Genomic DNA, 27,272 nt, shown 5'->3' with positions numbered 1-27,272 from the left:
CATTAAAAAATTACTTGTGTTAAGGCAGACTGTACGGGAAAAGGTACTGAGGCACTCCGTTTTCAGGTGAAAAATGTAAGATATTTAAGGCAACAGAAGATGACATGAACATACAGTATAAGTGTATACACATACAGGGTATCTACACATTTCTAAAGTGACAATTTAAGGTCTTTTAAGACCTTTTAGTACCTCTGGTTAAACATTGGCAAAATATTTCAAATATGAGCATGTAGATCTGCTATTTTCACAATGAAACAGATCGAGTCAAACTAAATGTAATGCCAACTCCTACAATTCCAAGTGCTTGTCAGGGTGGTGGTGGTGGGGGGGGGGGGGGGGGGGGTTCCTGGGAAAGAGGAAAGGGAATAGGCCAAAGGAGGGGTTGCTTAATTTGACAGACTGTAGTGTGAAACCATAAAAGAGGGCAGGCCCTAGAAAAATCTGCATGAGAGAGATGCAGACCAAACATGTATCTAATCAATAATGGCAAATGATGGTTATTCTGTTAATGTTAAGTGAGAAAACAATGTTAACCCATGAGCTAAACATCTGGGGACCCCCCCAAAATAATTTGGGGGCCCCCTGGGGGTCTCGACCCACAGGTTGAGAACCACTGCTCTACTTGGAAGACCGGAACCCCAACATATATCACACAGACAAGAAGAGCACAAAACATACGTCATTAGGGGGTAAACATGACTCCATGAACCGCTATGGCATTTGAACAGGGTCTGGCCAATGGTCAGTAGCAAGTGAATTTATGTGCTGTCAGCCAATAGGAGTTGGAGGTGTGTGAACAGGATTGGAATTTGACTTACATTCTCGCCCTGGAGATATCTAGGATCTAAACAAGCAGACAGATAACCGGGTTGTTCAGTCACCTTGAAGGGTTGTTTGTCAGGACATAAGTACAATAACAGCAGCCTTTTTTGTGTCAAAACAGTGAGTCAACTGCTGCCCTTGCTTTTCATGCTTTTTTGAAATAATTCATCACAAACAATTCCAATATATTTATCATATATCATATTTTTATTTACATTTTTTACAAGAAATGTGAGTTATCACAGTAGTATACATTTATTCTGTTAGTAATTGTCCTAAATATTATTATATGTTGGGTTATTTGTTTGACCGTTTAGTTAGGCCTATTTGTTCCAGGGCTGGCAGGACTTTTGCAATACTCCTGTATTATGCCGAGATGACAAATGTTGAAATACATTATAAAAAAGTATGACAGAAGTAGAAAATAACAACAATTGCAATGAAAAATACAAAATGACAAAATACATGGAAAGCAAATACAACCACATTTTAAATAATACATTTATACTGTCCCAACTTCCAAGCAAGTACAATTTGAGTGCTTATTGAAGATTGTTATAACATACATTATGGACTCTAACTAATCTATAATGAAAAGCAAAATTAAGATAAGTTATGGAGATGAACTATACCTAAGAAGGTTATACACAACACACATAGTATGAAATTCAATGACGATATCCTATGTATGTATTGTACAGGGTGGAAATGCTACCACCAGCTGTCCGAAGATGTAAATTCAACAGCAGTTAGCTTGACAACTGAGTTTTGGATGATATTCATGGCCAACTGCATAGTGAAACTTTTGCACAACTTTAGTTGCTTTAAACTTGAAAATCTGATGCAATGTATAGGGTAAAAAAATATATAACAAGTACACAAGATTCATATGCTATATATTATTATATTATGTAACCCTAGGCCCACATCTCCAGTATTTTGCCTTCTACTCCTTGAGTTGCATAATGCTGTTGAGGTGTAGTTTGGTCACAAGCTAAATTGGTCAAAGGCAGTCAGTCACACAGGCTCCTTGGATTTCTGTTTAACGCTAATTGTTCACCATTTACCTGAAAGCTCAACACAGTGACAACAAAAGGTTGAAACCCAGCCTGTCAGTATCAGTAATCAGAAACAAAGTCATGCACAAAACACTTGGACATAATTTGAATCTTATAGCCTACTAAAGACTTTATTTACATTTGTCTTCAATTCCAAGACATTGACAACTACAATGAGTTTCTCCCTGTTTTCCATTGTGCAGTGGTCTCTGTTTTCAGTAGTCCTTTCACCCATGCACTCATTTAGCATAATGCATTTTCTTTGGCTTATGTAAAAACAAGAGAAAATGTTGGCCTCCTACAGTAGTTGGGAAATATCCTCCTCTACTGGCAGACCAGACCACCATCAGTCAGTTATTACTTTCAGACATTCAGCATAATCCTGCAACTGCCATTGTGTAATTATTATACATATTTTTTCTTTTTCTTTCTTGGTTAGGGTTAGGGTTGGTCCTGTGTTGGCCCTGGTCTTGTGTGTTTATACCCATCTGTGTCAGATGTGGTTCTGTTTGTTTGTTTGATTATTTATTTTGTCACATTATGCTGCTGTACGCCTCAATTTCCCTTTAGGGATAATACATTATCTCATCTTATCGCATCTCAACAGATTTTCATGATTTTCACAAGGCATGACCAAAAGCCCTGCTATTATTAATTTGGGGTTGAAAGGGTCAAAGGTCATGGTCAAAATGACATAATTGGTCATAAAGACTTAGAAAGATAATGTTTGATGTGTTGGGGTTCTCCTGCCAAATTAGATCAAACTCGGCCGAAGCCTGTTGGGAACCATGCCTGTCAGGCGGGTACAACATAATATTGTAGGGAAGGGGGAAAACCTCATGTAAATCAGATCTATATGAGGTATTTCAATAACTGTATTTACAGTATGCAATGAATGATTCTGTTAAAACCCATAACACAGACTCTAAACGGTCAAGGCCGCAAACCCCTATTTCAGGTGCAGACATTTAAATGCAAAGTGGAGAACAATCACCTCGGGTATATAATAGAATAAAAGTTAATTTTCCTCTCGAATACAATTCAAAAATTATAACTTTCATTCATTCTAGATGCATTGCAAAATATTCAAAACATTTTTTTTTTTTTTTTATTTGGAATTTTTATGGCATACAGATCAATTGTTTAGAATAGATGGCTCTGTATATTGATCATGTGAGCATGTAGTTTTCTGAGAAGCAGAGAATTTATTATGAATGTAGAATATTATTTTATTATCAAAACAAACCCATTACAAGCATGTTCAAACAAATCACTAAAAGACCATTAAAGCTGCATGCTCCTTTTAAACAATTCTGTCAGTCAGCTATCCCCCCCTCCTCCCCCACAATAAAAAACATTCACATTGCTGGAGGCCATGGAAGACTGGTATACAATTCTTTCATTTTCTTGCCCCCAACCTTTGTTGATGGTGATTGAGAAAGCCAGCATGACACAATCTTCACTTTGGGTCTGGGTGTAAAGGTCCTGCATGGCTGGCAGCCCAGTCCTGCGATGTGCCGTTTTAACCACCCTCTGTTGTAGAGCCATGGCTTGCAGTAGAGCATCTTCCATATGAGCCATCAAACAGTGCCCACAAGATGTGATGGCACTGCACTGCCGCATGCATGCATGCATGCAGGCCTCCCTTTGGCCACAATCGGAGTCATTAATGGAATCATGTTTATGCAAAGTGTACAAATTCTATGCAAATTGAAAGGTTGAAAATTTGCCTGTACAAAAGGCCAGACCCATGAGCAATATTTATGCCAAGTTTGGAGCTAGTTGGACTACTGGTCTGCTGTGGGGACTATGGGATGTGGAGATGGGTTAAAAACAGTGATTCCCAACCTTACATCTGATAAAAGCTGAGACCCCCCCCCCCCCCCCCAACACACTCACACACCAAATACACACAAATCAAACACACCTGTATCAGAACACTGCCATGTTTTGTCAATTAGATTGGATTTACAAGCTGGAGGGCAAAGGTAGGGTATTCCCAGGTGATTTCAAAGAGATACAATGTTATGTAAATGCTGTGAAAGCCATAAAACATGAAAGAAAATGTGTTTTTCTTTAATACTGTATGTATAAGTAACTGACAACTAGGAGTAATATTTGACTAGGCATACATTATAGGTCTGCTTTGACTAATGGCATTGTCTACTTAATATTGAACATACTTTCACTTTTACTTGTATTGGGTGTTTCAATTTAACATTACTGAACAGCTGAATCACTTTTAGATGGATTGGGCAGTAAGCCATGTTAAAGTTAATGAATAATTGATACACTGAAGGCTATGAGGAGTTGGACTGATATCTCAATGAAAACACACAGGCAGAGACAATGGATGAAACCAAGGACTTGTTTAGAAATTGTCACGAGGGTCATTTATGATTTAGTGCAACATGAACATTTCACTACCTCTACAGTTTAGAGGTAGTCACTGCTAGAGGTTCTAGGTTACCGGTATATGGTAGGGTATGAACGGTGGCATCTGGGCAACCGAGCTGTGGTGCATGGGAAGTGACGTCAACACATGGGGCCACATCATAAAATGAAAGTCTGTTGAAAAAATTAAAAATACATTCAAATTAAATGTCTGAAGGGTGTAAGAGGCATGTGGATCTACTCTGTGGACAACCCGTAATTAGCTTAGATTTTTTTCTTCCCTTCACTTTCTATGTTGTATTTGTGCAAGTAAATATTATTCATCTTATGTCTAAAACATAGAAAGTAATTTGCATTGGTCACTGAATCTAACAGTAGTTGGTAAATACTGCAGCAGCACCCTCTACTGGAAGACGAAAGGTACTGCAGCATCATCCTCTTCTGGGCAGTAGATTTCAGTCATCATGTAATATGGATATTATTATTACACATTGGATTTGCCATCAACAGGGCTATTTTCCCTGCACTGTTGGAAAATGTAGTGTCCAGCTAGGACTAGAAGACAAGTAAATGTATGATAATGCTCAGTAAATGAATTATACCTTGGTTAAACAGGATTGTAAAGTGATTTGCAAATCGTCTAATACCTTTTAAAAGTACCATTACGTGATCTAGATTGATTTAACAATCAAAATCTAAAGCATTCAAAATGTAATGTCATTATAAAATTACAAGATAAAAAACTTTAGGTGATACAAAATATAGCCATTAGCCATTATTTTTTTTCCAACAATGCACAGGGAGCAAAGGATACATTGAAATAAACTTTATTAGGTAGTTACAAATAAATCTACATCAAAGTATACAAATAAAATGAGCAGTTGCAAGCAAGGAGGAAAAACAAGGTGTGGCACGGTGTGTCCATCCTCAGCATAGTGCCAAGCAGGGACAAAAGCCTAATTTATACTTAGTTACACAACGGTCTATCACGTTTGATCAGTTATTTTCAGCAAGCAACACTGTAATGCAACAAAGTATAAATTTGGCTTAAGTTTGCACATTAAAAACAAAATACTAGTGTTACCATTTTAAAAGGCACCATACCAACCACTTAACGTATTACGTATGTCTCCCAAACTCTCCCACCCAGTTTCCTAAAATCCTAAAATACAAACACTACAATACAAGGGAAAAAAGCAGGGAGTGACAAAAAGATAGAGGTGACCATGTGATTGCACTGCGGAGGAACTCCTGCAGATGCATGCTACAAATAATCACAGTGACGTTATCCTTCTGTAAAAATCTCTGGGAATGAATTGTAATTCATATCTGAAGCCCCGATGGCAAACAAACAGGCACTTCCATATTGCAGAGAAACCTGATAGTGTAGAGTGCAAAAGAGAGACTCAAGGGGAGTGGGTGGGGAGGGGCACAGCTGGTGAGTCTTGACAGTTGCACCGCATCTGCAAAGTCAAAGCCTTGCACTTCAATCTGTCGAGCTACCTAGCAGTGCATTCACAAACACTGCATCATCGACTCACAGTGCAGTGGTCAACATCTCCTTGTGTTTTGTGAGCAGTAACTTTTATCTATAGACAGTTAAAATCAATGGTTTCTAAAAAAACATTAGGATTTCCTCTTGTAGTACAGAATGGGGACACTAAATGATTAAATGTGTGTATGTTGCCACCTTGTGGTCAGACAGAATGCAAAACTGCACTACAATCTCAAAGCCAGAGTCAAGTACAGCAGACTGTGTGGTCATTACATTTCGTGAAATTTGAATTAGTTTTTAAAAAGTCTATGAGACAAGAAAAGAAAAAAAAAATCATAATTACTATCAAGAGGTCTGGAGGTCAAAGCATAGGTACCGACAAAACTCATCCATCTTCACATGTTGCCTGGAGGAGGTGCACCAACATGGCCACTGTTGGGTCACCATCGGGTCTGCATAGTGTTCAAATCCTGATTAAAAAATGTCCCCATATAACTGAGATGAGTCCTAAAAATAGGATTAGAAAGCCAAAAGGAGCACCAGACACTTCGAACCGACTCCCACTTAGGTAAAATATAATGCTGCTGATTGGCGTAGTTTGAAGAGGCCTTTGGGAGGGGCCGACTCAGTTCTACAGGCTGGAGTGATGTGGTCAAACCAGTTCAACCCAAGTAAGATTTCCCAGAGACATACGATAGAGGAGGGTGTGTGCTATGCGTGATTATCAGGCTCAGTCATTGGTCATTGGTAGAGCAGGTAGTTCTTAAGCGAGGCCGGCAGGGGCAGCCCATGGATCTCACTGAGACGTTCCCTTCCTAGAGCCACCCTCACAGAGCGCCTACACAGATCCATCAGAGGGAGGGGCTCCGCTGGTAGGAGAGAAGAGAGAAGAATGGTAAGCGGAGAGCAGAGACTGATAAATTTGAAGTAATGATCACAAATCTTTATATTCTTATCTGAATCTTGACATGAAAATACAAAAATAGGTTTGACATTTTTATTGTACACTAGCTAGAAATTAACATTTTATGATTATCAACTGTGTAAACTAAAAGTGTATTCATGATTCTTTAAATCCTGTACAGCATTTATGGTCAATTTGTTTTAAATGTGCTTTGTAAATAAAGTTTTCATTTGATTTCTAAACATTTTCGCTTCAGCTGCGGTACAAGACACTTCAGTATGTGGGTTAAATTGTACAATGGGGTGAAAGTGAAACAAACCCTAACCCCTAACAAACTATAGTATTTGTTGCCCACAATTCAGAAAATAAGCCTTCACAATAATTATGGCTTAGAATTATGAGAGAAGAAAATGGTACAATGATTACATTGTTGTTCTCTTATGTGGACAATGAATTCTCTGCTCAACGAACAAAAAAAAAGTATCCACCTCTTTCCGCGGGAGTTTACTGGAGATTATTTGGACCACACTTCCGGTTTAACAGCAGACATACAAGCTCACATCGCAGAAGCAGCCCGTTGTGAGCTTGTAAATCACACTCGGCTGCGGTGCCGGAAGCTCGGTACAACGTCTGCGCAATGCACTATGGGGCGTTGGAAAGCCGTGGATAGAGTTCAATATTAAGATTATAGATCCAACAAGAGAACCCCATTAAACGACCACTCTTTCAACAACTGTATACTTGTCGGGAACATTGCTACGATACAACCAGATTTTGTTAAACACTTGTTTTCTCAGAGATGGAATATGAACCTTCACACTTTAGCCATGGAGTCATGGGGCGAGTCTACTGGTAGTCATTTTACACTTGTCTGGGAAGTCACAAGCTGCTTGTTTTTAAAATGACATGTCGACAAGGATCACTTCACACTTCAAAGCCATCTGCATTGAGGCTGGATGGCCAGAGGCCTCATCACATATTAACAATGACATAAACCATTAACCAAATGGACGCTAGCGCCTTTATTCTGGGGCGGCAATGGTCAAATAGATCAGATGTACAAGCTTGTTGTACTGCGTTCTAAGCTTGTAGATCGGCTATTTATTAGGTGCGTGGTCTACATTGTTTTTCGATTGATATTCCTATGTATTTGTTGTATTGTTGGTCTAGATACGTTATTATATTTCGATTGATATTTCTCTGCATTTGTTGTATTGTTGATGTATTGACATATCTTGCTTATTGAATTGATGTATTACCTGCTTATTGTAAGTCGCTCTGGATTAAAAGCGTCTGCTAAATGCCTAAATTGTAAATTGTTGTATTTTCACAGGAGAGATTTGGTGTTGAAGGAAATACTAGCTGATCCAAGTATAGAGCCCTGGGGGATCCCAGTCAACTAAGTATACAGTGGTTAAGAGTGTACAGATAATATCTTTGCTTTGTTCATTAAAATCTAAAAAGACAGTGCTACAAGTACACAGTGACATCATTCCCTCTGAGGAAAATGTGATTATGGAAGTGTAATAATTACATGTCACAGTTTCGGGGATATAGGGCAAAGGGAAAACATGATGTCATGTCACCTTATCAGATTTGTCAGGCTCCTTTACATAATAGTTGGATTTGTGTTCCAACTGACCCAAATCTAGTCGGTAAACCTTGGTATTGTTCTACAGTAACCCTGATGTCCCCTTTGACCAAGTTACAACTTGGTTTATTGCAACAATAAACACTTCAACTTTGTCTGAAAACCTGCTAGACATCTTCCCCAAGAGAAACAGAATGAATTGCGGCTTAGGATGAAAGTGTGGCAAAGCTTGGTACTTACGGTCAAGTCCATTAATGTACCGGATTCGTATTTCACAGTGTCCCCAAACAGCGCTCACCACGGGGTACAGCTTTCTGCCCTTCAGTCCTCTGAATGCCACCCCTAGATACTGTCCATCAACCACGTAACCTAGAGTCCCCTCATCCATGTCCAAGACTACCAAGAATGAATCCGGTATTATGAAGGTCTCATCTGGCTCCAGGAAGTTGGGGTACGTTTTTCCTGGGTTGTTTTTGCCATCATGGTAGAGTTTATTCCTGCACAGGTCCCAGCCCCAAGACTCAGCGTTGTTTCCTACCAGTGCAGTGTAGCCCACAGAGTGCAGCGGGGCATCAACCGTAGCCACCCCGACCACGGCGTGGGTGCCCCGCTGACGCATAGCCCAGCTGATCTCCCAGACATGCAGTCCCCGTGTGTAGCCCACGTGGCCACGGATGGCATCTGTGCTTTGGGCCACGGGGTGCCGGTGAAACACTAGCTTGTTGTCATCTTTGACAAAGATGTTGAGTGAGCGGTCGTCATTGTTCCATGAGTGCTGCACCTGCACATCCATGCCGGCCGGCGGCATGTCCAGCAGCAGGTCCAGGCGCGATGGTTTGGTGTGGTCTAGGGCCTGCAGCTCCAGCTTGAGGGGGCTGAACGCCGGGTCCCGCATGTCAATGGTTTTTATGCCACCTGGAACTTTCTGCCCCATGCTCTGGCTGGTTATAACAGCAGCCTCCTCTCCCCTCCTCCACTAATCAAAAGAAAAAGGGGGAGAGCAAATAAGCCTCAAGCCCCCTCCTCCGCCACAGTGCTGCTCTAATCAGGGAGAGGGCTTATGTCCCTGTGTCACTGCTCGCAGACTAGGTGCTGGTTAAAGTCCACCTGGAGAGATATGGGAAAGATGAAAGCAGAAGAAGCAAGTTGTTTTAATTAATATGCAAATGCAAATTAGCTTAATTTCAGTTTTGAAGCAGATAGTTTGCATGTTATAAAATCTGAGGAACAGGGTGTGAAATCTTTGCTCTGATTAGAGATAGGAGTATGGATTTTCATGGTACGATCGATTATAGTGAGAAATAATCACGATTATGTGTAAATATATTCCACAACACTATGGATGTATAGAATCATACGAGCGTTTGTAAATGAGGTTTTCTGAAAAACGTATGTTGCTATAATTATGCTGTACATAACATAACTACACAAAGTGGTTCCCGGATTGAAAGGTAAAAACCCCAAAGGGGTTCCCCGATCATGGGTCAACAGTTGCTGGCCAAATAATGCAGTAGTCAGTGATATTTAAAAGAAGTACATGCATCTCTTTGGAAGTAAATAAGTTACGTACACATTTAAACATCCAAGTAAGCTGCATGACCAGTCTGCAAGGCTCTTCAACAGTTTTTTGAACATGAGTAAAGGCTTTTCTTTTTCAAATCACGATACTGATCCTCTACGGTTAATTAATTGTGACACTTTGTGACAATTAATAGTGAAACCGAAAACGGTTAATGGTCCCATCCCTGATGGCAGCATACAACAGTACTGTACACTGAGTGCTATAATCATATCATGCTGACGTTTACAGTCAATGTTTGCATTTCATAAGTGGTTCAGCCAGTGCATTAACCTCAATTCATTTTAGTCAATGGACCACATCTGATAGTGACAGCAGGCCCTCACAAGGCAAGCCCCTCAAAAGTGTCAGTGGCTTGAGTTCATGTGACCACACTATGAAACAGATTAGCGAATTACTGTTTGTATATGAATTTTCTTAATGCAGCTCATAAAAGAGCAAGTGAATCTAGGGCAAAATTTGTATCATAGCCAAACCAACCCCCTTTTCTTTTTAGGTTAAACTGATAAGACAGTATCATGTTACATAATACATAAGAGCAGCTCAAATGTACTGATCAGGGCCCCATTTCCCAGTGTCTTAGCACTATTTGTGGGGTAAAGACACATTAATATGGTCTACAAGTAATGCATCTCCATCAAGGTTCACTCACTGCAGATTGTACAGACATAGGAAAAAAAATCCAATCACAAAGTAATAAATAAGAGCATCTTATGGCCTGGTTACAACTATGTCAAGCTGAAAAGCTACATCCCAATAATGAAGGGAAAACAATTCCAATTCAGTCAATTTAAAATTGGCATTCAACAAATCAACTATTAGCCATTGCCATCTAAACATTACTTATTCTTGTGAGAATTATCACAAAAGGCTTGACAACATAATTGGTAAATACAACCAAAGAGAAGCATGCGTTGTTCTCTACAGCGTTATACCCATTTGATTCAATCAGAACCCATCACAATAGCCTTGTGGATGTGCATGCACCATTTGGACTACTATGGACAAATTACAAACAAATCCAGACTTGAAACTAGAACATGTGATGATGACCAACACCAATAATAAAATACTACATACCCAGCCTATATATTTGTGATAAAAGGACTGAGGGGTCTGATGCATACAGTATTGATGTATATTTATACTTTTCTATAGATGTTGTCTGGCAGGATACAAACAAAGAGCTTAAAACACAACACTTGACCCAGAAGTGATGACTCATTTGTGTACCAACTAGCCTATTATTTTATTTCTTCACTCTAGAATCAATCATTTTGATGAATCCAATCCAATGTCATAACTGTATAGTGGATATCCAATTGTATAGTGCTAGACAGCGGTTTTCCTTGTCATAGTCAATGATCACCTCAAAATGTACAGATGCACAATGCTACTGTATATACTGTACTGTAGTCTAGTCCCTACTTAACCCATACAGTGCCCCGGGCCACAAGGTTAGATTGCCAGAAATATCTGTATAGGCCTTCGCTGTAGCTTCCGTCGACACTGCCCGTAGTGCCTTGTGATTTCACTACAGCCACTGTTATGTATGACGAGAGGAGGAAGTTAGCTAACACTTAGCCATTAGCTTCTCTATTTTTTTAGAAGCCCGATCTGAAGCTAAAAAAACGTTGTCGCAAAAAAACTTTGTCTTTGGTCTGGGAACACAATTCAGAGAAAATGCTCTCTAAAGATGTGACTTTGTATTGGATTCGGCGGCGCGATGCGGCGGCGTTGCCCGATTACGGGCCGTGGATGGCCGAGTCTCGGCCCCGGCCATGGATGGAAATTTAGACCAGGGCTTTGTTGAGGCCTCCGATTAATTAATTCATTTTATTAAATATCCCGGACTAGATCGGGATAGGCACCCCGGAATACGTTGCGCCACCGACAGTATAGATTGAGGTTTTTTTGGGGGGCTCTAAACTTTATTTTAAACCATTTTCAATGGAATAAATCGTCGGACCATCTAGCATCACTCGTTGGAAAGCGTAGGACGACCCAGGACCACCCACATCTCTACAAGCAGCTCAGGGTAAGTAAAATAGCAAGAAAAAAAATTGTATTGAAATAAAGCCGAACTTGTTCGGGATAGGCACAAGAAGGGTTAACATGTAGAGTAAGCATACTATCTATCCATCTCTTATATATTTGCATTAACACCACATGTGGTAGCCTGGTAGGCCTAGGCTATATTTCATTTGAATCAAGAGGAGAGCAGCTCTAGGTCATCCTGGCAGCTTATACCACATAGAGATCTATGCACTTCACTACATAAAGGGCTTTCATTTGGCTCACGTCATGACCGAAGTGACACAGACACCACCTCACTCTCCACACACACACACCCCCCCCCCCCCCACACACACACACACACACACACACACACAGTGTGTAATATGTTAGTGTACTACTGTAGTATCCCAAACAACTGCAAATCCTACATACCAGATGGCGACATGGATCACATTCCAGAAGTGTAAATGAATGGGCCTACATGTAGGAACTGAACTGATATTTCATCAAGTATAACAAGATAACCGTACTAGCAGAGTGAAAAGCAGCGGTGCTCTAGGACTATAGGCTCATTTTGATTAGCATGTTCCTGTCACTTCCTACAGGACATGCATACAGCTTGCAAAGCACCCTGTCTGGTAAACATTCATGGAATTATTTGCTCCACATTATGGTGTACCAATTCTTTGAAAATAGACTTGGGAAATCTAATGTGATTAGTTAGCTATCCTTGATTTCATGTTAAAGCTATACTGTGTAAGTTTCTCAACTGGTGGTCTGTAGCAGTATAGCAAACCACGGTCGCGTTTGCTTTTTTCGTCCGTTTTTCGCTCGCGGACCGGGCCGTCAGACCACCGCGTCCGCCTCGCCTCGCCGAGACGCTTTCAATGAGGTCTCCCGTGTCCTACTACGAGCAGCGGTTGGGGAGTTACATGCTAGACTCCTCCAGTGTAAACACTGCAGTGTACTTCCTGAAGGCGTGTTTCCTAAACCCACCAGAGAGCCCGGCAGTGTATGTTCTGCGCTGTGATTGGCCGGCAGTGTATAACCCTCGCTGTGATTGGCCGGTAGTGTGATGACGCAATTTTTCCGCGAAAACCGGTCCCGGGCAGGGATCATAGAAAACATATAAAGAGAAGGCTTTAGAAGCTGAAAATAACGGAGTGGGGGTTCTAAAACTTTAGCGATTTAACAGCTAGGACCATTTTAAGATTTGTTTTATAAAAAAAGTTGCATGGTATAACTTTAACTTTAGTTCCAGCTTTTCCTGCATTAATGATCTCTTTCAGATAATGACAATAACGTGATGTTGCACTTAGAATTTCCTTGAAGACAGACCACAATTTTGTAAATCAAATTATCAATATTAGCTTGATAATTAAATCTAACCACACAGCACTTGTAAGCAAGCATTGCCTGGACTTTCTTGTCAATAATTAACATAACTTAGCAGCAAAATATTTGGGTGCAATAACAGAAAGGTTCTACAAGGAATACTCTGAACATGCAAACAAAGGAGTCTTTGAGAAATGAGGGAAGATACCAAGAAATTAACAGGAGACATACATGGTTATGTGGCATAATCATCCACTCATAAACAAGGGTATTGCTTCACATCAGGCTTAGACAAGTGGGAGAATCCCAATGTACAGCCCTGTAAAAGCCATATCACTTTAATGGAGAGACAGTAGTGAGACCCAACACTGCTATCCCTTCACACAACTATTCTGAAACAGAAAAAGAAAAAAAAGAAATCCCACAATCTCCAAAAATAGGAAATAAGAGGGGAAAAACTCCAGCCATTTCCTATTATATGGTTGTCTAGTCGAAGGGCAACAGGAAAAGCAATAATAAAACGTCTGGCTTAAAATATAAAACATGCTGCTTGTCTTGTTTGAGGGAGACACTGCCGGACCACAGCTTTTTTCAATGGACAGCGCTCAGGACCACAAAAACTTGACAGTAAAAGTCTGATGAAAACCTGATGCACTTCACTTTATGGCCCACATCACAATAGCTTTAAAATTTCAGTCAAGAAGTCTGGACTGTAGCACTCATAAGTTAATTACTGGAGGTAATGTCATTGATTCCATGACTTACATAGATTGAACTGTTATGCAACAGCATTACACAATTAATGTTGGCTAATATATATTAGCCAACATATTCTGTATTTGTTTCGTCTGAATGTTCTTTTTTTAAAAGGGATTATAATTCAGACAGAACAGGAGATTTCCTATGTGCAGGTGTGATAAATCCAACTCTGGCTTTTGTATTTCTGCTCATGTTGCCGCAAGGCCATGCAGGGCATTGTGTGTATCGCTGGAGAAAAAAAGGGCTGGAAGGCCACTCTAATTGAATTGTAGACAAGAGTTCATTGAGAAGTGTTTTGGCTCTTTTTCTAATGCAAGTAAACAACCATTTAAATGGGTCATGTCTCCTCAGTGATAGCAAAACAGGAGGGAAGAAAAAGCAAGCAGCGGGTGGCCAGCATCTGAATCTCTTTTTCAATGCCTGTCCAGCCTTCAGGGAGAGTGAAACATGTTAATTTGCACACTCTTTGTACTAAGCTTTTACCGTTCCCCTTTCGCCCCTTGGCAGCAGGCTCCCCTCCCTATTTGCACACACAAGAGGGCTCAGTAATAAATACAATTTAACAGAACAGTTAAAAGGTCTTAAGACATTTTCCTTGGATTTCAAAACTCAAATTGTCTCCATTGTTTGTGTAAAGGTGGCAAGCTGCATGTTGTGTTGCTTTGTGTTTGAGCTGGTGACCTTGCTACGCATGGATGGGGTGCCTGGGCCCCTGTCCTGTGCAGGGTGCTGATTAAAATGCAGGAGGGATGGGGGGGATGGGGGTCCCTGGTTTTGCTGAGCCAAGGAAACACTTGTCTCTTTTGTGAGGTTCAATTTAGACCCAGTGGTCCCACCTGAACTTAAGCCCCAACCAGTTTTGTAACCTGTCGGGTTATAAAACTCACACTAATACAAAGTAAGGCCTGCATTATGTAGAAGCCTTATTGATCTCAAGTGATCTATGTACCAAATAAGTGCTCTGTGTACTTCAAACTAAGGCCAGGTCCATTTTGTAATGGCTGCTTAACAGGTAGCATAGTGTTAACCAATATGTTAATCAAATTAATAACATTTAGGTTACTTGATAGATTGTGGCTACTTAATAGAGTGTCTGTTGTGCAGTATTTCTTCTCTACTTTTCCATGATTTGTTGCAATGGTACACTACAGGCCCACACTCAAGACTTAGCCCATTTAGCATGTAATGCTAGCTAATGTAAATCCAGACTAATCTTTACATTAGCTATGATAGTGGGCCATCTTGCATGTGGTCTGGGGGTCTACCCAGGGTCCCTAGCCCTTAGCTAGCGTTCGAGCAGCGCGCCACGTTAACGGTGTCCATAACGTTGATGTACAGAAATGTAGGCTATCTTATCTCCAGGTTGGATAATGTTTACTTTGTATGTGACACAGCCAGGAAGCACCAAGCGTTTCAGCAACACAGGCGCGGCGGCAACAAAGATAACGACTCAAAACGTTCAAACTCATGGCAACCAGACGATTGAGACCAGACAACACTGCTTCTAACGTTAAGGTTTTCGTTTTTGATTTACGGTTACATTCAAAGTATATGTAAAAGGGGGCGACCAACGTTTAAAAAGAAAGCCGAAATGAGAGCTACCGTGGGAAGCGAAACACGCCGGGGTTAGGAGCTGGGTGCTGTGTTTTAAAAAGAAAAGCACACATTAAACTCACCTTACGAAGTTGTTGTGTTACCGAAGAACAACAGAACGGTCGAGGAAGGTGAGGCTTCGTTGGAATTGTTGACCTACTCCTCCATGCCTGTGCTCGTCTTCCTCCCCTCGTCGCCTCCTCTGCCTCATTCCATTTTAGGCTGGACATGAATTAGTAGGTGAAATGATGGCTGCTCTCTCTAACATCTCTACGGGTCACGTGGTTAAATCGCTCCCAGCTGCTGTGTGCTAGATTAGGACCTCCCAGCGTCTACTTCCTCGTCGTACGACGGTGTCGCTCGCCAGAAAGTGCATATTTACAAACTAAAAGCAACGCGTTGTTAAGTTTGTAGATCAATTATTTTGCGATGGTAGGTATGCGTCTCTACTTTGACAGTAGAAATCCTCTCGTTTACAACCTACAGTATGTATGAAGGCTACGCTACACTGCTGGTAAATACAGTAATATAATGTTGACACGCATGTATCCACCATTAAAGGACAACTCCAGAGACTAAATAACACCTTTACTTATATTGTTCTGCAGTGCTGGGAAGGCCTACACATTTTTTTTAATTGATCTGTTATTAGTTGTCATTACACACACATCCATGCCATGTTGTCCCACACAAGCCACCACACTCTTCTAATCTAAACAGATGTTATGCTGTTATGTGTTTTGCCCCATCTGATTGGCCAGTACAGTCACTTTGATTGGCAGTTGTGCCGAATGCTCACCCCAAAACATGGTTTATGACTATGAGACTGTGGCTGCTCTTGTGGGACAACCGAGGCATCAATGTGTTTGTAAATGCAACACATTCATGAAAGAATAATAATAAATGACCGCAACAAATCCTGTAAAAGTGATAGGTTTATGGGCTCCACTCTATGCTATGACAGCTGCTAGGTTCTGCTGGGGAAACTGAATAACAGGCATTCTGCCTAATAGACCCCGGACAGTCATTTGGGATCAATATAAATAAGAAAATGAGCCTAGATGTTATTTAGTGCGGAGTTGTCCTTTAATACTACTATATAATATTTAGCTTATATTGATACTTTGACGTCTTTTATTTTAAAGGAATAAGATATGTGGATATTCTATTGTCACTTCATAGGAAGCGGATTGGTGAATTGAATGACGTTCAATGACAGGACTAGCCGTGGCCCACGGCCTGTGGGAACAGTGGGAAGTCATAAAGTTATTCCCCAACAGCAGCAGACAGATCACAAGCAAGGTAACAAAACAAAAATAAGAAGAAGAAAAAGAAAAAAGATGTGTTAGGTAACAGGATAGGTGGGCACCTACGTGTTAAATTGGCATTTATTTTTCTCCAAAATGATTTAAAGTAAAGTAAGTTAGGATTAGTTAGTAAGGATAAGAAAATGCTAAAACATTTGACATAAGGTCTAATATTTCTACAATGGCTACAAAATACAAATAGCTACTGAACCGGTATATCCATTGAGTCAATTTGGGACATAAACAAGAAGTTGAAGGATACATAAGTCTGATAATATGTACTGTGCATGTTCACATCATGTTTGAAAAATGACTTACAGGTAAACCATTTTTCAAATATATTATTTTTATAAAAATAATAAAATAGCACCTTGATTTTACTTCAAGGTTCCCAGATGCCCCCTTAGTGTATCTGTAAAATAGACATTACTGGTCAGCAGTCAGTCAGTCATATGTGATTAGAGTGTGATGATACATCTAACTATAATACCCGTGAATTGACAATCACTCAAAAAGACACAAGACACGTTGGCAGTTAATGTTATTCAACTTCACCTTCATACTGTGGAGTTTCTTATTATGTCTGAAACCATGACGTTAACAATCAGGTCAAAGCCTCAGCATCAGTCATTTCAGATCACTCCAGTCCTGAAGCACAGAGTGCAATAAGAGACACTCATTCATACCCAGGGGCTGGGGCTTCTTGAGTTGAGAATGTTATGTTTAAAATCACATTTCAAGGTCAGGGTCAAGTCAAGGCTAGCCCCTTACAAATACAAAAATGACACGGTGAAGTGAGCGGTGCCTCCTAATGGGGCTTTTAAGCTGTGACATCATTTTGTAGGCAGAGGAGAATCTGCCCCCAGAGCATTTTCTGTCCCTCGCTATTTTCAACAGATCCGAGACAAAAATAACGACTAAAGTATAATTCTAACACTTTCCTTTCAACAACAAAGAGAAGAAAAATGTGTAAATAGTAAAAATAGTAAAAAGATTCACGGAAACTGGGGGCAGAAATTCTCCTCTGCCTACAAAATGATGTCATACTTAACAGCCCCATTAATTAATTTCATTAGCGTCCTGCGAAGCTTGGCCAATGAGCCAAGTGTGGGACATACATACATACAAACAGACAAAGCCAGATGTAGGAGCGGTTAGCACCGCTCAAAAAAGCTATACAGGGTTTTGAAAGGGGCTATAGGGCCTAGACCTACTCTCTTGAACCCCCAGGAAGTAACAACTGCAGTGTAGTCATCATGACAAGAAGTCATGTAGTTTCAGTAACATAACAAACCCTTCAAACTTATTAACAACTATAACTCGTTATTAAAGAGAACAATGCATACCCTTTTATGCGTATGATTAAGATGAGTGCCCAGTTTCTATAAAAATAGTAGCTACATTTAGAATGCACCCTCGTGTGCTGAATGCGACACCCCCAACGACATTTAATTAAAAAATGTTTCCCTCATACTGTGGCCTGTAGAAGACTGTTCATAAAGTGACAACATTTAAATGCACCAAATTCCACCTCAATGTGGAGGTTCATCAGTAAACTACTTACTACACTAAGTAATACACTGCTGCCATCTAGTGGTGCCAGAGTGGCTCTGAAATGTAATGTATTGTTTTTTATTTTGCTGAAGTACAGTACATGCTTCTCCTTGCCCCTATAGACTCATTGTTTGTATTGTTTGTCATTTTACACTTTGAACTTAGAATGGCTTAGTAGTAATTGCAAACGGACATACAGTACCAGTAAGACGCCCTATGGGCGAAAAGCGACCTCGCCCGGACGCTCCAAGCTATGGGCTTAATATAGAGGGTATGTGCAAGCGCATGCATGAAGTGAATGGCATATCGAGTGGCAAAGTGAGTGGCAAAATTAATTTTACGCCGTTTAACGTCGTTTAATGCAATCAGACAGGACTTTTCTGTTTGGATGTATGGGCTGTCAAGGCCAGAAAGTCGTTTTTTGCCACACAGTAAGCATTCCAGCGTAACTTCCTGGTATGATGATGATGTCACGCGCATACCCTCCATAGCTGACATCAGGGATCTCCATATATGGCATACAAGGGACAAGGATGTAATTCATTTGCAAGTGTGACCCTTGTAGCGGCAGACACACTAGTTAGACTGACACAATATGTATATATATATTGGCATTCCCAGATATGGGCTTAATATTGATGACATCAGGGATCTCCATATATGGGCATAAAAGGGATTCTGTTAGTGTGGTTCCCCTAACAGGGCATCATCTGGGAGCATCCATATATGGGGATTGACAAATATGGTCAACAATGTGATGTCACAACAGGTCAGCTATAGACATTGAGGCGTTAAGATGCCTTGGTCATTGAGTCAACAATGTGATGTCACAACAGGTCAGCTATAGACTATAGACATTGAGGCATTACTGACTCACCCACCCTCCCTCTGACGGACAAGATAACCAGAGTTCCCAGATCGATCCCGGGCTCCCCCAGTCAGCCTCAAAGTGTCCTTGAGCAAGACACTGACCGTCTAATGCTAGTATTGTTTCCATAGGAGGCGAGACAGAAGGGAGTGCTTGTTTGCAGACATCCCTGACGGTTACGCGCGTCTTGATCCACGAGAGGCACCGCCGAGCGAGCTCAGGAGAGTACGTCGCCGTGCCGAACATTGCAAAGTCCACTTCGGCTGACTCAGCGCCGTCCAAGTTATTTCCCGATAGGGACAGAATCGTAAATTCTCGTCCCTCTACCACCTTGCGCGGTCCAAGCGTTTCAGCCAATCAGAATCCGCGTCTTGTGTCTTACATCCTACGGAAACAATAGTCGCACCCCTAATTGCTCCCGATGATCAGGTTGTTGCCTTGCATGCCTTGCAAGGTCTCCTCCACCGTTGGTGTATGAATGTGTGTGTGAATGGGTGAATGTAATGCACATTGTAAAGCGCCTTGGATAAAGGCGCTATATAAATGCACCATTTACAGAGAGACAGGGAAAAGGGCAGATAGGCCAGACAACATGTGTCGTATTCAAACCAAATAACTGGCTGAGCCAGCAGGCACCCACATCCTTTTCATTTAGACAACTTAAACATTGGTTTAATATTTATTTTTTAGTAGATAGTAAGTCAGTGCAGAGAGAGCAGAGACAGGCAAGAGAGCATGTGTTTGATTCAACCCATGGTTCCCATGCTCACAAAGAGGATATGGTCTGTACTATAACTGACTGGCTAAGCCACCAGGTTCCCACATCTTCTTTTTAGACAACTTGAACGTTGATTTAATATTTCCCATCTGATATTAAAAGCTAACGGGCTTCACTTTTTTTTTCTGACAAAGACTGGGATTGAATGGATGTTCAAAATGACCTTATTTGTCCACAGAGAGAGGCGGCTGAAGGTAATATGGCTCACTTTACATCGCTGCCGGGGAACATAGCTCGGCGACTTGAATTACCTTCCCCTCAGCTGTCTCACAGTGAAAATCCCATTTTCCTGTGCGGTGGTGATGGTGCAATGTGCTGAGCCTGGTGATATCTCTGGGCCGCTCCATAATGGGGGTGGGCAGGAGGGGGAAGCATAGACATGCTTACTGCTTGCCTTTTTAGAAACCATCATTTCAGCAGGATCGATAGTAGGCTACGTCCCACTCCACGGCTGGAAGCGCGTTCTGCTTCTATTGGGGAAAGTGCGTGTGGACAGTGGCACCTAGACAAGTCAAAGCAGAGCATACACAGCCAAGGTGAATGATCGCGTGCTGCGTCAGACACATCCTCACTTGTTCTGAGATGCAGTTTCTGAGCAGTACCGGGGATCAGGGGTTGGGTGCTGCCCCCCTCCCCCGCGCTTCCAAGTGGCGGTTGCCTTTGCAGGGCAACTGGGAGGTGAGGTTACTTATTATTTAGGTTCAGGTAGCCAAAAGATCATGGCTGACTCGTAAAGGTGCATCTCAAGATCATAGTGGAGCTGCATTTAAAACAGCTTACATTACAACCCCCTCCCCCCTCTCTCTCTCTCTCTCTGACATACACACACACAAATGCACACACACACAAATGCACATACACACACACAAATGCACACACACACACACACACACACACACACACACACACACACACACACACACACACACACACACACACACACACACACACACACACACACACACCTCTACATCTTTTTGATTGTACTGCAGGTTGAGCATTCAAATAGATTTATGCTGCCATCTCATATTTCAGTAGGTGGCTTGTAATATAAAACCGTAAGGGCAGCAGAGTTACTGCTCTATATAAAAAAGGCAGTAAGGCACAAAAAGGCAACTACCGACCTGCGTCTATTTTAAGTGTTTTTAACAAAAAGAAAAACTTAATTTATTAATATCTTAAGCAAAGTAAAAAAAGAAAAAGAGACTCTGGTTTGAGAAAGTCTTGCATATTTTTGTATTTGCTATATTGGTATTTTTAATTGGGTTTGCTAACTTTGCTTGCTGTCGTTTGTCCAGTTGTTTGAGTGTTGAATGTTTAATGCAGTGGTTCCTAAACCTTTTAGCTTGTGACCCAAAAGAGAAATTAGACGTTTGCCCGGGACCCAAACTAGTGAAAATAGCAGGTCTACAAGCACACAAGCTTCAGTTTCACAACTTCTTAAACATTTGTTTTCTAATTAATGGAATTTCTTAGATTTTTGTATGTATTCGTCAAATGATCTGAAAAATCATCGAGTTTGTATTTAATTTTTCTTTAAAGAAAATCTAAATCAAAAGAAAATGTAGGAAACAAAACATTATGGGATATTTACTTGCAACCCATAAAAAAATGGTCCGCCCGACCCACTGTTTGGGAAATAGTGGTTTAATGGACCACAATATGGAAACAAGCCTTAGGCTTTTTTGTATCTCATCCATTTTCCGTTTTGTTTTAACTCGTTCTTCAATAAAACATTTAATCCAAATGGTAGGTGTTGTATGTTCGCTGGGTTCTATGTTCCCCACTTACCTTAGGGTTAGGGTTAGGTAAGTGGGGAACATAGAACCCGGGGAACATAGATACGCTCCCGTCTAAACAGGGTTAGGGTTAGGGTTAGGGTTAGGGAATCTCTAAGTCTAAAGGGTTTGGGTTAGGGTCTAAATGATTGATTGATTGATTGATTGATTGATTTTATTATCCCACAAGGGGAAATCAGCCGCCCAGAGGCGGCACAGCAGTTAAGGTTACAAAAGTACTGTTGGTACAGTGAGAAAACAAAACAAATAAAGAAGAATCAGAGCAATATAATAATACAGAGCAATCGTAAACGGAGGTAAGAAAAGAAGTGTCCAGAACAGTCATTGCTACATGAGTGTCTCACCGTTATCTCGTCAGTAATAATACTTAATACTATGTAATAGTGCAGTGCCAAACAAAAAGTGTCCATTGGTCAGTGCAAAAAGCATGAGAAGTGACGTGCTCGCAGCAAAAGCAGCACAAGGACCCCTCACTAGGAATGTCATTAGAGGTCAGAGACGGAAACAACTATTATTCCAGTTGAGGTAGGTTACAGTTGATACAGTGAAAAGAAAAAAACATTTTGTTACTTTATCTTGTATGTGACCTGCTGAACCAATACAGTATGTTGTAACGTGTGTATTTATGACCATTTCTGTTATTGGGAAGGTTCATTCGAAATACACATTTTTGCATGATTATCACATTTCTCGGGACAGGCACTCTAACCACAAGATCACTTAGCTGGTCTGCCTTGTACTTGTACAAAAAAGGAGCAAAAGAATATTTTAAAAAGTACAACAAAAAGCAAAAAAAAAAAAACTAAAAACAAGATCCAAAAAGAGCACAAAATAAAATAACTAGGGTAGTGCTTAAACTTAGCCCAATAACACACACACACACACACACACACACACACACACACACACACACACACACACACACACACACACACACACACACACACATAACAACAGTTCAAACCATTTTAAAGAGTTTTTTGTTATTTTCCCTGGTATATTATATTTCATTAGAGAATGCCATAGCTTTATGAGGGCTAATGTGCGTGACCTGAAACTGCTCAATAAGAAACAGTTTAGGGACATTACTTACTGCGAGTAGTTTTAATAAACATTTGAAAAACATTTTGAAAGTCTCCTGAGTGTACTTACTGACAATGAAATCATAGACCTGTGCTGTGTGTTGGAAGCACAATTGGAAATCAAAATAGACCTTGCATAAAATAATTATCAATGGGGCTAAGAGTTGTTTTTTACTTTTCATAGCCATTAAAGTACTTCATTTATGGTAATCTATAAAATACAAAGGGAAGATAAAAAAACAGTCTTTTAGGTACCTCCTTGTATAGTATGTGCATGCGTCAGCAAGCATGTACTTAATATGTGCGCTTGTATGACTTTGGCGATCGTGTGCTTGCTGCCACATGCTCTGCTGTATATTGTGTATGTGTGTGTGTGTGTGTGTGTGTGTGTGTGTGTGTGTGTGTGTGTGTGTGTGTGTGTGTGTGATGGTGATCTGAGTGTGCAAAAGATGGAAAAAGTGAGGAAAGGGCATCGGTTAAGAGAGGTGCACTACTGCGGGACAGTGGATGGGGGTGGGATAAGGTGGGTGGTGCAGTACAAGCATCCCCTCTGCCTGGATCGCTGCTCATTTGTCAAGTTGCCTGCAGACTTGAATGGTGCATTGCTGCTAAAACACAGAGGCAATCAGCTTAGAAACAGCTCACCTCCAGGGAGGGGTCCCAGGTGGATGATGCAGTCTCCTTGGGTGATGTGCAGATCCGGGCTTTTTCGTTCAAGCAAAGCTGCTCAGCATGTGTCAGAGGGCGGACCTCCTACAAGACTCATATTCTGGTCCCAGAATAATTTCTGATTAGGAGACATTAATTTTGTAGTGCACCATGCTAAATAAATTGCCCAGTTAGTGTAAATTAGACCCTTATCAAGCTCAACCATATCCTCAGAAAGTCAACTTTTGAGTTTGTTGGACTACATTGTTTTAGTTAAATATCACTTACTGTAGGCATTATTTTTGTAACAGCAAATGATTTCCTGGCAGGGAAATCTGTATTGCTGATCTATGTTATCTATATGATCTATAGGTTTTCTAGCAGGGTGTAAGCCATCCTCAGCACATTCAGCTCATCAAGACGCCATCCTGGACACGCATGCTGTTCTCGATCCAAAAAGTAATTTGGCTGGTGGTGGATGAAGGCCCTTAAACCAGGCTAGAAGGCCCTTGCATGGCCAAAGCTCTCCTGGCTCCATCCACAGTGTAAGCAGCGTCTACAAACGTGACATGGGATCCATCCAGCAGGGACATTGGCAATGCCAGCGGCTTCTTGGTCAGTGGAGATTTAATGTGATTATAAATGTTGTATATGAACTTGTGATCAAGTGAGTGGTGGCTCTATGGTTCTTCTATTTAGCATATACACAAATCTGACTCAGCGGGAGATTTCTTTTTTTTGTTGGCTTTAAATTTAGGCCATAAATAACTGTAAAGGAAATGCCAAATGCCAAGGCATACTCTGTGGGTTGTGGTGCATATCAGCCTAATATAATAATAATACTACTAAATTATGTGATGTTCAGTCAGTTCTTTGATAAGAAATGATCTGCGTTACATGCATAAAGTTGAACATTTTGTGTTCATTTCAATTTAAAAAGTCAGATAATTGTGAGCAAATGATACATGTATATACTGTATATATACAGTACATAGATTTAACCATTTATACATATATTCTTTAGCATATCAAATCTGAGTGTCCAACCGTCCATCATGTCTCCCAGTTTAAAATTCTCATCATGTGTGGTTTTTACAAAGGAAAGTGTCTTCACTTCAGTGTTATTTTAAGGGTCCATTTGGTTCCATTATACAATCTTCTGCAATAAATGAACATTGAGCAGTTTACTGTGCAGAGCCTTGCTGAAAACAGTGCATAATGTTGGGAAACATACTTGAGCTACTCCAACTGAAAGACTTCCATAAAAAGTAGAAAGTATACAGCCATCAACGGCTGCTCCGGATGATGCTATAAGTTATCTTTGTCCCTGTGTGCCATATCTGTTTTTTGACAGTAACAAATGGCAGCACTGAATGTAGGCCAAGAGTCAAAACATAGCTCCTGATGACAGGGGATGTTGTGGGGGGCATATGCACACATCCAAGAACCTAGAAAACACAACAAAAAGCAGAAACCAAACTGAACAGGAGACTGCAACAATAACAAGCCTCCTGCAGGGTTTGCAAATTAAAATGGCACACAAACAACATTCAAATGAGGTACAGAATAATTATTTTGAAAACATAATCCTCTTTTTATCCCTGCCAGGCTAGAACGGCAAAAGGCAAGATATTATGTTTTCGGTCCTGTGAGTCTGGCAGGTCGGTCTGTCTGTTTGCCCATAAACAGCTAATCTCGGGGCACCACTAGACTGATCAGCACCAAACTTATGCAGGAACGCCTACTAGAACACCTAAAAATTGAGTCAGTGGGAGTCAGTAGGAGTCTCTCGGTCGTCCTCAGACAAGCTTCATCCATAAAACATTTTGCTATTATGAGTGCGGTAATTTGGGCACTACAGCAAAGCGATGTGGGAATTAGTCAGGGGCGTGTTTGGGTGTTAATTTAATCAAACCAATCAGCATGGCGGCTGTCATTCCCTTTAAAAGCCGTTAGAGCGGCTCTAGAGACACCCAGAACCCCAAGCTTCACAGACAAACATCTTCCCCAAATGAGGTAGCCTAGCGGATCTTGGTGATTAATACATTCATTGTGGGCTCGCCTGAAAGGCGAGAACACTATGTTATCTTCATTATTTATTTATCTATCAAGTTCCGCCCGACAGTACAAAGGCAGGGCCCTTAGCCAATGAGGTGCAGTTGGAAATTGACGGAAAAACATCTGGGAGTGGTGTTAGCTGGAGTATTGGTTGAGCTTCACGTTGGCAACCACACTTGCAATTGAGGTGCCAATGAGCCAAAGGGTAGATCTTTGTGCCTATACAAACATACTATAGTTACCACAATCCTGTGTACTGTGTAATAACTTCTAATGTGTCTGTTGAAATTACCATGGTTTAACATTATGAACCAAAGAGAGCAAAAGGAAACAACCACTCACATATGTATATATATTTATATTATTTATTTAACTTTTTTTTAAGCATAAGAGTTTGAGTTATTTTTTAAATTATTTATTTACGAGCGAGCCAACACTGTTTCGTAGGAACAGTATTTCTAGTTACATTTAATATTTTGGGGGGTGGGAGAGCATGCATGTTGTCACAAAACAGACATAGTAGTCTTATGAATGTTATTATAAACACAGTAGAGTTGCCTTCTTTTATTTAGAGTAGCGAATGGATTGAAACTGGAGTGGGGCTTCCTGTCCATGCATGCGTTATGGTCATCACCGACCGATGCTTCATTTTCGCTTGCTATTTTCTGTACACAATACAGTCACCGCTGGTAGAGAACATGAATGTACACTTCCCAAGGAATATGGGGATTTAAAAAAAAAATAATCGGTTCAAAATTTACCAAGATGTGGGTCATGATGCCCGAGTGGTCTTACCATGGATTTGTGCGCTCCGTACGTGCACTTGTTAAGAGCTGAAGTCGCTTATTAGGTTGATCTCATTTGATAGGGAGACAATACAGTCACGGCTGGTACCGCTAAAGAAAACAGACTTCCTAAGGAATATGTGGACATTTTAATTTAAGAAATCGTCTCAGAATTGAATGAGATGCGGCCGAGTCAATCTGATGTGTCCTTATACAATTAACCAAATGGACCCGGGTTGGGAAGCCACTGAAGAGGCGCTCTCTTGTGGCCAAATAAACATTTCTTTTTGTGCTCAAAACGTGGTCTGACCACCTCCAAACGGTATGCCTTTTTTTTAAGTCAAGGTTCATAATAGCATGTCACCCCATTTAACATTATGAACACTCCCCCATGCCTTAAATAGTGTGTTTGCGTCCAGTGCCACTTGCATAATACCAATTGTGCATAAGATGGTGCCGTGCCGTTATCACTTACTTAAGGAATATGAGCTGGGATTAAGAGCTTCATTTTAGGGCCCTAGATCTCTTAATACAGGGAATCTCTTTCTATCTGTATGTCTGCCCCCATCTATACCTACATTTTAGAACTGCAGCCAGCGGTTTTTGTCAGTTTGTGGATGTGGATCACTCAGACACGACCAAATGCAGCACTCCAATTGGCTAGGACTGATCACGTGGCACACGGAGTTCTAAACCGGAAGTGCGTCCGGCGATCAAATGGGTCCGACCGGAAACGTTTTTTTTTTTTTTTTTTTACTTTTTTTTTTTACTTTTTTTTTTTTTTTTTTTTTTTTTTTTTTTTTTTACTAGATGGGAGCGGCCCGAAGGGCCGTGACCCTCT

General features: G+C 40.8%; 1 protein-coding gene across 1 annotated transcript; it reads right to left on the bottom strand.

The window, feature by feature from the left end:
• Window positions 1–5,125: 5,125 nt before the first annotated feature.
• On the bottom strand, window positions 5,126–15,773 carry spsb1 (splA/ryanodine receptor domain and SOCS box containing 1). The gene is made up of 3 exons (XM_080733691.1): window positions 15,636–15,773; window positions 8,508–9,374; window positions 5,126–6,641 (listed from the first exon to the last, which is right to left on the bottom strand). The coding sequence occupies exons 2-3, from the start codon at window positions 9,199–9,201 to the stop codon at window positions 6,514–6,516; spliced, it is 822 nt and encodes a 273-aa protein (XP_080589817.1). The 5' UTR covers window positions 9,202–9,374; window positions 15,636–15,773; the 3' UTR covers window positions 5,126–6,513.
• Window positions 15,774–27,272: the final 11,499 nt, after the last annotated feature.

Source organism: Nannobrachium achirus (assembly GCF_963921795.1).
Source record: "Nannobrachium achirus genome assembly, chromosome: 9".
In the NCBI taxonomy this organism is placed as follows: domain Eukaryota; kingdom Metazoa; phylum Chordata; class Actinopteri; order Myctophiformes; family Myctophidae; genus Nannobrachium; species Nannobrachium achirus.
The sequence above is the reverse complement of the archived record's forward strand: the minus strand, read 5'-3'. Positions and strand labels throughout refer to the sequence as shown.